We start from the raw sequence: 15,198 nt of genomic DNA on the forward strand, positions 1-15,198 counted from the left end.
GGGGGGGGGGGGTTGAATATTTCCGTATTCATACAGTAAGCTGCAGTCATGAAGCTCTTCGCTTCTTCTCTAGTGTGTGTGGCATCCTTGACAGCTGAACAAACTGCTGTGAGAGTGAGGAGTGAGTCTGAGAGCTTCCAAGCGCATGGATCCATGTAAATCGCATCCATCTGCCACACCACCCAGTGAAATCTCTCTTTTGCAATCTAGTTCTTTTTGATTGAGCCTGCAAGGGACCCTTCCATCCTCCTCCATCTGTTCTGAGTGGAAACCGTCACATTAAATGGCATTCAAGCATAAACATAGAGTATAGATATTCATGTTGCTTTTAGCTATTAATATATCGTAATTTACACCAAGGTGGCGGCAGGATGTAAAAGGGTTCAATTATGCCGCCCATAGCAATATTTTTTACCACTTTGCTATTTATTGCTTTGCTGCTTGGAGAAAAGCAGAATATCAGGCGTTTGAAATGATTGCTTAGCGGTCAAATTGACATATGAGTAATCTCTGGATGTTGAGACCCGTGAGACCCGTGAGTCAATTCCCAACATGATTATGCTTTAGCCCAAGTTCTGCCTCGAGGTTGGCTGCATGTCTAATGCTCCAATAAGAAACTTTTGATTGCCAATCATATGCTTTGTAATTATAGAGTCATTGTTAGTCGGTTGTAGAGGGGCTCTAGACTAATGGCAAGGTACACTTATTTATATAGATGAGAGTAACACATGCGTCACTTCTAGGCCAAAATTACGGCTCCGCCCACTTTTGGGGGTATCAACGCTGTCATTTGAATGGCCTTAAGCCACGGAGCTCTTCTTTTACTGTCCTTCCTTCTTTGAAGAAGTACAGAAAAACGTAACTCTGGATTTGTTTTAATGTTTGAGGTGCAATAAACGACACAGCATCTGTTTGACATGATAAAACTATTATTTTCCGCCTCGCTCATGGGAGTAACAGCTGGAGAAATTACGGCCTCGCCTACTGATTTTCATTTAACCATATATCGAGCCCAATCGTTGATTTCCAATGATTTAATGTAATTGTTTGCCTGACTGGCCATCGTAATCGGGCTCTTTGACGATCCAAAAATCCACGGTTTTCTAAAATTTCTGATCGGATTGGCAACAACTTCAGAATTTCTATTGGCCGCCATTCAAATGACAGCGTTGGTTTCCCCAAAAAGTGGGCGGAGCCGACATTTTTGCCCGGAAGTGACGTATGTGTTACTCTCATCTATAGCAACTTTCAACACAAGGCATTTCAAAGTGCTTTACAAAAATGAAAAACATTAAAGGTCTCCTATCATGCAAAATGCACTTTTTTATGTCTTTTATACATAAATATGTGTCCCATCAGAAACGTAGCTATCAATGCGCGACGTGTGTTATTTTTTGTTTTAAAGCTACGGACCCAGAATCAGCACTTCTCTAACAGGGCTCAAATAGAGGGATTTGAGGCAGGGCTAAAATGGGTGGTCTGTTTGGTATTTTGAGCAAAACACTTCATAGACATGTTTTTTATATATCTGAGACCTATAACATGTGCCTAAAAATACTATAATAGGAGACCTTTCAGAATGGTTTTGTTGCTAGCTACATTTATTTTACATTTTACTAGCTTATCTGTAATAACCACAGATATCAAATCTAAGGAAATCTAGCCAACACACGTCAAAATCTATCATTGTATAGTTGTCTTTATTTTCATGATTTCTTCGGGTGACAATCTCATTGACAAACCTGCAGCCTCAAGGGACACTTTACCTTTAAACCGAAATATCCACCGTTTCCGTCCACATTGATATTATCTAAATAATGACCCAAATCAGTTTATCTGTGTTCCACTCCACAGATATCTCGTCTTCCTGCAGGTTAAGAGGGATCTCTACCATGGCCGTCTCCTGTGCAAGACATCCGACGCTGCTCTATTGGCTGCCTACATATTACAAGGTATCAAGGCAATCATCTTAGATGTATTCCTCTTGAAGGTCACCTATTATGCAAAATCGACTTTTTCATGTCTTTCATACATCAACATGTGTACCCTCTGAGAAAAGACGTTCTGAAAGTTTCAGGAAAAAAGATTTGCAGACTTGTTGTCCTGATCTATTTATATAAAAACCTGTCACTTTATGATGTCATAACGTTTCTTTGGCTTGTGTAACCATTAGCCAATCACCAACCAAGGTACCCCCCCCTTATCACCTGAATCTCCTCCTAGAGCACATTTGTGTTCTTTTTAACCAAATATCTCTCAGAGGAGCGTGGGGAGGGGCTCCTTATTTTCATCTAAAGTAACAGACAGAGAATCAGCACTTTGGAAACAGGGCTGAAACAGAGGGGATTATGGGTAATGCTGCAATGATCTGTTTGGAGTTTGGAGCCAAACACTTCAGAGACATGTTTGTATATATCTGAGACCTATAATATATTGATGGAATACTGTATAATAGGGGACCTTTAAATGTCCTCATACAAGCTGACATCGCAGTGTCATGGCGTCCTCTCTGACATATTCTAAAAACATATTAGATCCCACACTTTATTTTAAAGAGAAATAAGGCGATTAAATATTATTGTTAACCAACCTCAGCTTCCACAGATGGAATTGCACGCTAAACTAAAACTGTAAATACATTTCAGAGGTTTGTTTACCACTTTTGATGTATATTATTCAATTATTTTACAATCTACGGCAGACGTTCTGATTGCCATATGAGCCTAGCTTGTTAATTAACAGCTGTGTTTTATTTGTCTATATGCTCACATTCTGCTATAGTAAATGTACTTTGCAGTGTGGGTGTGAGCAAATTTGCAAGCAGAGCGTGTTCAGAGGTTAAAGATAATGTTTGTTTGATGTAGATTTTTAAATCTGAATTGGTTGTTTTTACCTTAAAGTAAAACATTTAAATGTAATAAGCTCTTTGCACCACAGAAAGATATTAAGACAGAATTATTACTTAGTGTAAATAGTCTTGGGAGTCTGTGAACACCTCAATACAATGAGCCGGTTTTTAGACGACATTGGGTGATTGCTTGTTGTACTGTACATATCTATGTAAGATTATATATATATATTTATTCATCTTTTTATTTACACCATAAGAGCATATTGTGAAAACTTCAGCTGGGGCTAACTGAAGGCCTTTTTGTGTCAGTTTTTACAGTAAGGACAATCTGCTTGTCATTTTGTCTCCTCATGACTCAGTGTTTGCACTTTGCCTGGACAAACAAGTGGCAGTCTGAGTTTTCCCTTTCTGTAAAGCTTTCCCACCAGGTGCCTCTTGCTCAGAAAGGCACTCGACAGCACGTCAGAAAATGTGAATCCATAATGTCAGTTACACATATAAACTGAAATGTTTCTGGCTCTCAAAAATCCATTTCCAGCAGTAATGCTGCCAGAGCAGTACAGATCTCCCCAGAGAGCAGACATGTAGCCAAACTCCTCCGCTGCTCTGTTCCTCCACCATCAGTGAACGGATGTCAGCGGTTTGTAAGCTAGGCTGCTGAAGCTGGCCACAGAATAAAACTGGCAGGTATTTATGATAGTACCAATCTGGCAAACAAATAAGTACTGCATGGAATCAAGGTTACGTTTTGTTTGTTTTTGATGTGCCCATGTGTGCCCAGGTGTATTCAAAACCTTGACTTAATGTTCTTTGTGAACAAATGTGTGTAATGTGGGCTTTGGTTTGGACAAACACATACAAAGACTAAAGTGGCAAAATGCTCCTTGGTAAAGTAATTCAATACAAAGATAAAAAATGACATACATTTCAATATAATAATTTCTGATTGCCTTTTCATGTTAAAAAACGTGTTTGACATGAGGCTGAATCTTTGAAAAGAAATGTATGATTACAATCAATCTAAGAATCATCAGCCCAACATTATCATTTGCTCATTGCAGAAAAGATTTGAAAAGTCGGATCATATTTTATGTTCACATATTGTTGCATTTTGTACTTCTTCTAATACTTGCAACCAGAACCATTCGATTTGGGAAGGCAATCACATTTGTAAAGACATAAGTGGATTAAAAAGTCATCATAACTTTTCCTTTTTCTGTGTCTTTTTTACTTTTCTCCAGCTGAAATTGGCGACCACGACCCCGGCAAACACCCAGATGGCTACAGCTCCAAGTTCCAGTTCTTCCCTAAGCACTCTGAGAAGTTGGAGCGGCGGATTGCTGACATCCACAAGACTGAGCTGATGTAAGGTGACACTTGTCCATGCCCCTGTCTTCCTGTGCAGCCCTTCACTTCCACAGCAGCCACAGTACAGAGCATCACTGAACACACACCTCACAGTTGGTGCTGCAGCCTGAACTCTTACAGAGAATCTTAAATTCATAGGTCAGAAATCCCTCAAAGACTGCGCTAATGCATTATTTACACTTGATAGACAATATGCCTCGGATACAGAAATGTTGTTACAAATTAGCCAACATTTTGTCAAAGATTTTTTAATCAATTCACATTCACTCACACAAACGATGACTCCTTTAAAGGAAAGGTCCATAACCCACGGTTTGTGGACCTTTGTTGCCCATTTCACTTCAAAATCCAAAACCACACATTTGAACGCCTGAAATCTGCTCACACAGGTTATTCCGGTAAACCATCATGCTTTGTTTAAGGTCAACATTGGTTCAAACCCACTCCTCCCTCCAGTAGTAGTTGGCTCGTCTCATGCAGAATACAGTTGCTATTTTTAGCTTTACGAAGATGCCGTTTTGGATACACTTACGACAGATGAATTCGACACGCAGAGGATGTCCATTGTCTCAGTTGCACTTTGCTATTAGAGTTGAGCCTTTGTCTAATGCACACGACCATCCCCTGAGGTTATGGGTATTTCTCAGCAGTGGTGTAGAGTATAACGTTTCCCTTAATAGTGACACCGTTTTGCTTTCATACAGAAGACCCAAAGCATTCAATTCATGACCCTGGAGCAATCTTACACATATTTTAGTTCTTCCCCTGCCTACTTGTTGAATAATTGAAAACGTGAATGTTTCCAATCAAGAGTTCCCAGATTTATATTATTTTCTTTCTTCAGAACTTCTTAGTTTGTGATGTTGCAATTTCAAAATGTTGTTTAATCTAATGATATGTGTGTATACAGGGGGTCCGCGGGGTCTTAAAAAGTATTAAAAGTTGATAAATCAATTTAGTGAAAATTAAGGCTATTAAAAAGTAATGAACGGCATTTTCCAAGGTATCACATTTTGTATCTTGTTTTCAATAAGTATATGAATGGTCCAAAGAGGTTGTATTCTACAGTCTGCCTGAATGTAATCATTGCCTAGGTGTGTAGTGGCAGTGGCTCAGTCAGTAGGGGCTTGGACTGTGAGCCGTAGGGTCGCCGGTTCAAGTCCCCGACCAGGCTTAAAACATGGAGTGTGGACTTCTACTTGGAGAGGTCCCAGTCCACCTCCTGCCCTTACCGTGGTGCCCTTGAGCAAGGCACCGGACATAAGATCTTAAGATGTGTGGAAAGGGTCTTAAAAGGTCTGACTTCAGGATTCCTGCATACACCCTGCTCCTAACCCACTAACCCCTCGCGCTTATTCCACCTAGTACCCTTTTTACTTTTGTTGTTATTTTTCTTCTTTACTTGCTTGTAAAGCGCTTTGAGCACCAGGAAAACTTGGACGGCGACGTCGAGAAACAGGTCGTCGCGAGAAAGAAAGTCCTAGAGGCGAGGAGTCGATCGAGAAACACAAACAGGGTGTCGTCTGCGGCAGTCGACCTCGCAAGACAAACTCTCGCAAAAGACGAGGTGGTGGGAGGAGGAAGAAGGAGAAGAACCGGCGGACGAAGAGCAGGAAGAGTGTAGAACAGGGTCCTACTTGAACGTAGTGGACCAACGTGTGCTAGTAGGACTTTTGTTCTCCGAGCACCAAGTCGACCACCTCCCTTTGCGTCACCTTTATGATTGTAAATTTATGTGTGAACAAAAGTTGTTATTATAGTCCGAGACTCGTTGGCGTGGCACCCCAACCTTAGTTTCTCAAATTATTATTATTATGACTATAAANCTCCTCCTGATTGGTGGAGTTGGCCCAATAGCCGTAGCGCCACTTCTGTGACGTCATAGAAGTGTTCAAATCTGGATCAGTCTGTATCAGATCCTTTGCAGCCACTTTTTTAGAGATTTGGGTATGGAGGAAAATAGAGAGGGTTGTGTTTTCTGACACTTGGTGAGTTCCCTGGAACACCGGGGACTAGGGCTGCACGATTTTGGGAAAAAATCTAATTGCGATTTTTCTGACAAATATTGCGATTGCGATTCGAATTGCGATATTTGTTTTTAAGCGAGCCAACGGAAGTTTATTGTAAAATGCGGACATAACTCGGCTAGGAAGGTCGTATCAACGTACTCCTGTCTCTAGCACCCCCGCACCCCGAGCTACGAGTGAAAGAACTAAACTTACATGAAACTTCCGTTGGGTTGCTTTAAAGTCAAGCTTCAGTTTAAGATTCACCCTGTAATAGAAACATGTGATGGAGCATTACTAACCTGACTCAGATGGTTTGTTTCACCAAACCATCTAGGAAAGCTCCATTGGAAGCCATTTGGCAAGGGCAGGCACTTTCAAAAATACTTGGCAGGTGATTGGATCAATCTGTCTATCACCTTCTATCATGGGCCACTTCTAATTGGTTAACAATGGCTGGTGCATGTGGAGCACAGCACTTCTGATTGGTGGTGATGATTGACACACAAGAAGAAAAAAAAAAAACAATTGTAAAAAAAAAAAGAAATGTTAAAATAAATCGCAGGTTTGATAATCGCATCATTTAAAATCGCGATTTCGATTTAAAATCGATTAATCGTTCAGCCCTACCGGGGACACATATTCATGTATAAAAGACGTACAAAAGTGCATTTTGCATGATAGGTCACCTTTAATGTGAGATCAAAGTCGAGCATGGAATTGATATAATTGTTATTTTACTGTCTTCAAGTGTCTTTCTTTATCAACGTAGGACATTTACAAGAAAAAGTTATTTTACTGTGATTTTAAAATTGCTTCTCTATAGTAATAATACCTTTTTTTGGTTCATGTGTCTTCAGGATGTGTCCGGGAACCCAGCTTTTCTGGCGTTTACTCCTTTTGGATTCACTGTGTTGCAAGGAAACAGGAGGGTCCATCTCCTCAACTGGTGAGTTCAGATGAACTGGACAAAATGATACATTCTGTATGTGCATGCCAACATTCATGAGGAGGACTTTGTAGTTGTTTGTGTAAAGATGAAGTCCTTTCCCAAATCTCCATATGGAATATTTTAAGTACAAAGCAGAAATAACTAAATATATAAAGCGGACAATGAGAACATACATCTTTGCAGCTTTTCAGTAGAGCCAGAAAACTTCCAAACATTTGTTTTAATATCTTCTATATTTAGTCTCAATCCTGCAGGAAACAAATGTAATAAAACAACGCTCCCTATCAGGTATTAAAGTATCCTCCAATATATCATGATTCATGTGCAAGCACTGGACGAGGAGTCCAAATGAAACAAAGAGTAACCAGTGATCCGTACAAAGGATATTAGTTACAGCTGAATCAACCAGCCTTACAGTCTGAGCAGTTTGGAGTGGTGTTGTTGTAGAAATATCATCGTTCCTAATATCTATCAGCTTATTCTTGGCATTTTCTGTGATTGGTAACATATTGTCGAGATTGTTGAATCCTGAAATGAATTACTGTTGGCCTTGTGAATTCGCCTCTAGGGTTTATTAATATTTTAACACATATATCCATTTCTGCATCTCCCTTCTTTCTGCTTCCATTGCTGTTTTTGTTCCTCTTGTTTTCTCTTTCTCACTTCGTCTTCTTTTGTTTCCATTTGTTTTCATTTCCCTCTTTGTCTGTCCATCCTCTGTTTTGTCTGTCTCTGTACCTCAAACTCAGGGAGGAGGTGACCAAACTCAAGTTCGAAGCGAAGACATTCCATGTATATGCAAATCAAACAGAGGTATGTGCATGCATTATTAAAACTTTCCATTTTCTAGCCTGTGGAGCTCATGGAGTCTAATGAGTGTGGCCTTGTTTTATTCATGGAGACACAGCCAGTGGGGAGACAGTGTAATCTATCCAATAGTGAAGTAAATGGGAAGTGTTTGGGCAGAAGTGTTAGCCCTGGGTTTGAGCAGAGGAAAATGCAAAGTAAAGCCACTGGCCGTTTCTCAATGTGGAGTATACCTGCTGCAGAGCCACTACTTCAAGTATACTACGTCATCGAGTGGCGCCGAAGGATTGTTTAAATGCATGTTAAATGCCCAGCCTTCGGCGCCACTCGATGACGTAGTATACTTGAAGTAGTGGCTCTGCAGCAGGTATACTCGACATTGAGAAACGGCCACTGTCTGAGAGTTGGTATTTAAAATGTGTGCTCTGATTGATCAGTTATAATGCACTGTGGCCATTAGCTCAGTTAATTAGACAGGAAATGTCCTCTTGATGACAGTCATTATCACCCCATGGAGTCTGAAGTCAAATGTAATATATGATGTAAGTACGACTTAATGTAATGTACATGTTACAGGATAAGAAGATCATACTGACGTTCTTTGCACCCACACCTGAGGCCTGTAAGCACCTGTGGAAATGTGGCGTGGAGAATCAGGCCTTTTACAAGTGAGTCACAGCCCATAAGACACAACACGGCATAGAGTACACAATGTTTATTATTATGTTAATGATGTTTTCTCTTTCCCTTTCCTTACAGGTTGGAGAAGTCAAGTCAAGTCCGCACTGTGTCCAGTAGTAATCTCTTCTTCAAGGGTAGCCGCTTCAGATACAGGTATTGAATTGCTCCCAAAATATTGTTGATACGTTTCATGAAGAGGTTATGATTATGAAGTATTTATATATTAAGGACAGCTTTGAGTTGCAGTGCTTGATTTATGTTTATGAATTCACATTTATGTTTTCTCAGTGGAAAGGTTGCAAAAGAAGTGATGGAACAAAGTGCCAAAATTAAGAGAGACCCTCCCGAGATACACAGGTCAGAATCCTTATAAGAAATCTTTATCTTCATAGATATAGGAAATATTTCGTGTAGCTCGAAATTTTGCTGAAATGTGGAAGAAAAATATTAATTGAATGTATGAAATGTGCATACGGGTGTGTGTTTTTGTCCAGGGCCGGCATGGTGCCAAGTCGGAGCTGCCCCTCCATCACTCACGGCCCCCGGCTGACCAGTGTGCCCAGGACCCGACGGAGAGCTGTGCACATCTCCATCATGGAGGGTAAACCTCACTCTTAACCTAACCTCTAAAGAATAGACAAAAACTGTCATAAAATGCAGATGTTAGTCAGTCTGCACATCTGTTAGTCAAGTGTTTCCATCCCTTTTTAACCCTAGATGTACCCAACAGCCTTTTTATGTTAACCTAAGTAAGCCTTTATCCGACACCCTTCATTATACTGTAAATGTGTTCAATTTAAATTATTTAAGTGAAGTTTCTACACCACTAATAACTATATAGACTGAATGTTAATTTATACAAAAATGATTTTATACTATTCTATGCTAGTGTTTTGCATATCGTTTTTATTATTATTTTATACAGTTATACTAACTTTCAAACTAGTCCATGTGTTACAGTATATCTCAATATGTGGTGAACTTCTGGGGTACAATTTGGTTGGAAATCGCTTGTGTGACTTGATCAACTATAGATTACACACCTAAGGCTCTTACACAATTTGTAATACACTCACACACACATTTCCTGTTCAGAAAAAGTAGCCTTTCCGTGTGAGCGACCCCCCACTCGTGAGTGTCAGTCATTCTCTTCCCTTTGATGTTTATCTTGCACTCTTGATGCTCGCTTTCTGAAACACACACACTCAAGATCCTTGAGCCAGGGGCATTATTTTGACATCGGAAATTCAATCTGCCAGTTTATAAAGGGCACTTACGTCCCATCTTTCCTCCAACAGGCTATTAACCTTTAGCCAGAGCTTTCACTGTGAGTTTATTTCCTCTCAGTTGTAAGGCCTTTCTAAAACTAAATCAACTTGTAGCATAGTCTGTTTTCCTCAAAAAGGGTATTTTGTGAAACTAGCCCTCTCTTGTAGGCTCTGATATTGCACCCCTTTGTTGTAACACTGAAACAAACCCCCTGTGTTTGTCCTGTTGCTCTGTCTGCGCTGGCATTTCCACTTGTAATAATATCTCAGCCTGAAAATAGCTCCTGCTGTCAGGGGCCACGCCATGTGTGTCACGGCAGGGAGGGACCGTGGTGAGCCACATTCCTGTTCCTTGTCTTTCACTCTGTCTTTCCATTTATCTTTATGCCTGCCAGCATGTGGGGGCTCTCTGTGGTGAGGGGGGGGGTGGGGATCTTAGCTAGTCAGCTGCAGTCAATGACAAAGACACACAGCAGGAAAGTAGAGAGAGAGGAGGCTGTTTCAAGAGCGGAGAGAATAAAGAATAGAAGTACAGCAGTAAGTTAGTCTCAGACCGGTGTTTTAGCTCCACTGGAACCATGGTGAAGTGTCTGATCCGGATCAAGACCAAGGTGAACGTTCACCTGCGCATGGTCAACCACTGTTATCGAGATATGAATGTGCGCGTGCTGTCTCTGGGACCCAGGCTCTTGGGTAAAGTTCTGGGGGTCTTCCCGCTCCTCCCCGCCCTCCCGGGGGATTCCTCCTTCTCGGGCTCTGCTCCCGGGTCAGGACAGAGCTCCAGGACGCCCTCCAGGCTCGCTGTCCCTCCACAACTCCATGGCTGCCACAGGCCAGCTATCGGTGCAGGTAACAAGAAGAAATGGTTTAGTCTTACGGGATTATTGAGTGCTGCCCTTTTGGGGTTCTTCTTGTGGGTTCAAGGTGGAGAACTTCCTTGAAGAGAAGTCTTTGAGGAATGAACTAAATACTTCAGGGTTAAGCTCTGGATTTAAGGATGGAGTAGCAAGTTTTAAGTATTTCAAAAGGACAAAGAAAAACATGACAAAGAGGGCAGAATCCATCACTTGAGCAAAAAACTAATATTGGTTCACTTCTAGCCAAATACAAATGATAAAATAAAAGGTCAACAGAGCACAGTGTAGGAAATATTCCCAGCAAGCCAGGCTGAATCTCAAAGAGGCTGAGTGGATCTCTGCCTTAGGACTTGCGCCAGAATCGCTATTTTAAACCTCCTCTTTTACAGGTTCTCCTCTACATAGTCACATTTGCTGCAGTGGCTTGTAGAACATATACATTTCCCATAAACCGTATAAGGGCTGATGCCAGAATCTGTCTTTTAATGTGTTCTGCAACAATGCCTCCCAGTTATTAAACATGTCTGACTCATTAACTTCCTTTGTGTTCAGGTCTGGAGTCCCTACGAGACAGCGCCCACTCCACACCCGTGCGCTCCGTCTCCCATGGCGACTCCTTCATGTCTTCTCGAGGCAGCATGATGGACAGCAGCGAGGCGAGCACGTCGGCAGTCATCTCCGACGAGGCGTACAGCCCCTCAGACAGCATGCTCTCCACACCTGTGGCCGAACACGGGATGGAGAACCCTCTGAACCGCCACCTCAACGGGGCGCCCCGCAGCGTGGAGGACAAGGAGTCAGAGGCCGGAGCGTCGAAGGAGGGGCAGACCGCGGAGTTTTCATCCGGCAGGCGAGCGCTGCGTTTGGTGAAGAGCAGGCCGGCCCCACCCAGCGACGCGGAGGAGCTGAACAAGTTCATCCTGAGCGTGCTGCGGCTGTTCCTGGTCACCATCGGGCTGCTGTTCGCCCTGCTGCTGCTGCTCATCATGCTCACAGAGTCAGACCTGGACATTGCCTTCCTGAGAGACATCCGCAAGACGCCTGAATTCCAGCAGTTCCACTTTGAATACTTCTGCCCTCTGCGGCGCTGGTTCGCCTGTAAGCTACGATGGATGGGAGGTTTCCTCATCAGCAAGTGAAGCAGAGAAGGACAAAACACAGGCCTGCACTGATGGAGACGGGACATTTAATAGGGAGAGGAGAGAGGGGGGAGGGAAAAGGAAAAGAATGGCCGCCCTTTTCCCAATATCAACCCAGCTACTCTTATAAGGGAGTTACTGTCACAAGCCAAGGACTGTCCTCTGAAGAGCCTTGTTTATTATATCTGACCATCACTGCGAGGAAAGAAAATCACATTTTACTTTGGAAATTCAGGTCATTTCAAGGTATTTTATTTTTTACACAAAGCCACAGTGACAGGGTTTCATTTAAAACACTGAACGTCTGACAGACTTCACTCATTCAACCACAGATATAGTTGCCTTTATTTTTCTATTCATTTATATCCTGCAACATTATTGTGAGACAGATTGACCTTTTGTGTTTGGGAGTGTAACCTGAGAGTTTGAGTGAAGTTTTTAGAGCCAGTCTAGCTCATCTTCTTATTTATATATTTTAAAGCCAACCTTCATTAAGCTAGAATTTATAATTGTCACTGATCCTTTAACCTTCTGTTTTGACTTGTATCTGGGGGTTAGAGAAAGTGTGAAATGGAAAACCTTGCAGCACTTACTGAATGTAGATCAGTCCTGAGTTAAATAATATTTGCAAAGAATCTGATTGGCAACCGAGAAATACTAGCAGCAGCTATTTCACCCAGGAGTGACGTTGGTGCTGGTGATAATGTAAAGTAATAATGTGTCTAGTTTGTGGTCAGACGTCCAATAACGGTGTGCTCATGTTACCATTGTTGTTCAGCCACTAGAGCACCGATAACATTATCGTCCTATGACTATGATTTAAAGACAATTTGTAAGGATTTAAATAAGTATTGGAGGTGGTAGGCTGACTGATTTGATAAAATAGCAGCAAAAACAATAGCTACAATCAACTTCTGTGTGAAAGAAACAGTCGTCACGTTGCTGTAGTTCCTTTACAGTAGTTGTGAGCTAGCGCTGTGGTGACAGTGAAATGTTTGGTTAGTTCTTTGACTCCCTCACTCTGTAGAAGGAGTTTATCTTGATGTGCAATACTGTTCGTATTCATAAATAAGAGTCTTTACATTTAGGGTAACTTTGTTTTACCTTTGTAAAAACAAGTGCTTTTTCCCCACTGTATTCGGTCAAGAGAGCTTATTTTTAGTTCATGTCGAGTGAGGGGTCAATTAACTTTGTTTAGCCATTGCTTCGTTCAAATGTATGCGTTTATCTGTAAAAGCTGAATATGTTTAAGTCATGTTTCCATTTTTGTACAAACTCATGTCTCGTTAACACAGATTTCCTCACAGTGGCTTTTAATGGACTTGAAGCATTATTTTTTACTGTGGATGTATAGTTATCAACACTTACACGAGAGCCTAAGATAAGTCATGTTTACGTCCTACTGCTATCCTCATCATCGCACCTACCAAAGAAACCTCTGTTGTCTGATATTTGTCCGTTTGCACCAACAGATGGGAACTCTGATATCCGCTCTCCTTCTCCAGCCTTATTACGTATGTGTTATGTCACAAACAGCCCAGAGCAATCAACAGCTTTATTTAAAACCTTACACAGTTAACTAATGGTCCTTTCAACAAGTGGTAAATGATAGACTGGTGTATTATACCCTAATACAATAATGTTGTAGTTATGCAACAAGGTCAATGGTTTAGGATACCGAGGGGTTTAGGATATGCAGGCAGTAAAGTATTAATATTCAAATATTTCACAAAAAGATCCACAGGTTGATAGTTAACACAAAATCAGTGCTTTGAGAATCCCTGTAGTATTAAATACATGGCTTTAAATGTTGATTTTATTTTTGTACAGTATATGACATTTTAAAATTAAGGGAAAGTTGGGGAAGTAGTATTAATTGTGTTTGGGGTGAGTTTGACAGAAATATTGACTAATATATTTAATAGAAAACGTTTTTTGTTCAGACTTTATTAGTTATGTGTTTTCTTTAACTCAGAAGGTGCTCGCTGGTGTTTGATTGTGTACGGTGAAAGGCAAGTCGAGGCAGAACATGTGTTTTTACTGCGTATCATTTGTACCTTAAGGTCTCATTTTATGTTCATGTGTATGAAAAACTTAATTTGAGCAATAAATATAACAGATAATATAATGATCAACAACCATGAAACTGCAAATGTATACTGCTATTGGAAATGTGTTTTGGATCCCCTCAGAAGGTGACCAGCCTGTAGATGCATGTGTGAGGGAATGATGCCCACTGTTCTTGACACAGACGTAGGTAACGTTTTCATGTAAATCCTGTCTGATCGTTGCCTAATCACTGCTCTTCCTTGACTCATGTTAGAGAAACAGAGTAGATGCAAATATGATTGTGAAAGTATGTGTAAATGAACTGACAAAAGACTAAATTGTTTCTTGACTATGTAAAGGATTTAGCAAAATGGAAGTGGAGCGATTTGTATTTTTAGCTCATTTAAAAACAGTAGCATAGTCAACTACCTGAATATTTTTTATTGTAACGCAGTTTAATACATTGATTTTTTATTGTTTTTGCTTAAATGTTTAAAGCACTTGAACTAACAAAGTGGGGGCCCTTTGACAGGCAACGCTAGTATTAATTTACCCGAGTCATGTAAACAGGAACAAGGCATCTGATGTGGTTTAACTGTAAGCTTCCTTCCTGTACCGTGTTCCTGCACATGGAAATGTCTCTGTAAGCATGTGTTCTGCATTTATTACCTCCAAACAAGGCTGCTCATTTCCAATCACTGAAATAAGACTGGTGTAATTTATTTATGAATAAATGTAATCTATTCTTGAAATCTGTCAGCTAGTGCAGCTTCAAGTTTGATCTAAAATTCACAGCAGAAACAAACCTCCAAAATCAGTGGGTGTTTCTCAATGTCAAGGAAGGCTGCTCCAAAGCCACTATTTCAAGCATGCTACGTCATCGAGTGCCGCCGAAGGACTGTTCCAATGTCCAGCATACTTGGAATTCTACAGAGCCCGGCGTACTTCGTTTAGAGAAACTTCGAGGCAGCTCCGTCTTGTACACAAAAATGACGCATAGTAAACATGGAATTCCAGAGTAAAATACAAGTACACATACTTTTTGAATTAAACTCGTTATTTATATTGTCTATTATATTACTAGTTGTTGGTACTTTGACGTTTACATATGACGATAACCTTTACACAAAACCTAGGGGAGTCTTCCACTGGTCGGACATCTACGTACACACTCCCTTACTACGGGTGACAAGAACTGTGTCTGCATCCATTGCAAAAGT

At 41.0% G+C, this 15,198-nt stretch overlaps 1 protein-coding gene across 1 annotated transcript in view; it reads left to right on the plus strand.

Moving 5' to 3' along the window:
* Nucleotides 1–14,911, plus strand: part of LOC104959762 (FERM domain-containing protein 5-like) — a 16,543-nt gene extending 1,632 nt beyond the window's left edge. The window contains 10 exon segments of the mRNA XM_010787656.1: nucleotides 1,832–1,952; nucleotides 4,093–4,315; nucleotides 5,467–5,470; nucleotides 7,086–7,174; nucleotides 7,927–7,990; nucleotides 8,561–8,652; nucleotides 8,744–8,818; nucleotides 8,954–9,022; nucleotides 9,160–9,266; nucleotides 11,343–14,911. Of these exon segments, the coding sequence (XP_010785958.1) occupies nucleotides 1,832–1,952; nucleotides 4,093–4,315; nucleotides 5,467–5,470; nucleotides 7,086–7,174; nucleotides 7,927–7,990; nucleotides 8,561–8,652; nucleotides 8,744–8,818; nucleotides 8,954–9,022; nucleotides 9,160–9,266; nucleotides 11,343–11,929 (1,431 nt within the window). The 3' untranslated portion in view covers nucleotides 11,930–14,911.
* The last annotated feature ends 287 nt before the right edge of the window (nucleotides 14,912–15,198 follow it).

This window comes from Notothenia coriiceps, unplaced genomic scaffold (assembly GCF_000735185.1).
Source record: "Notothenia coriiceps isolate Sejong01 unplaced genomic scaffold, NC01 NC01_scaffold00031008, whole genome shotgun sequence".
Taxonomy (NCBI): Eukaryota; Metazoa; Chordata; class Actinopteri; order Perciformes; family Nototheniidae; genus Notothenia; species Notothenia coriiceps.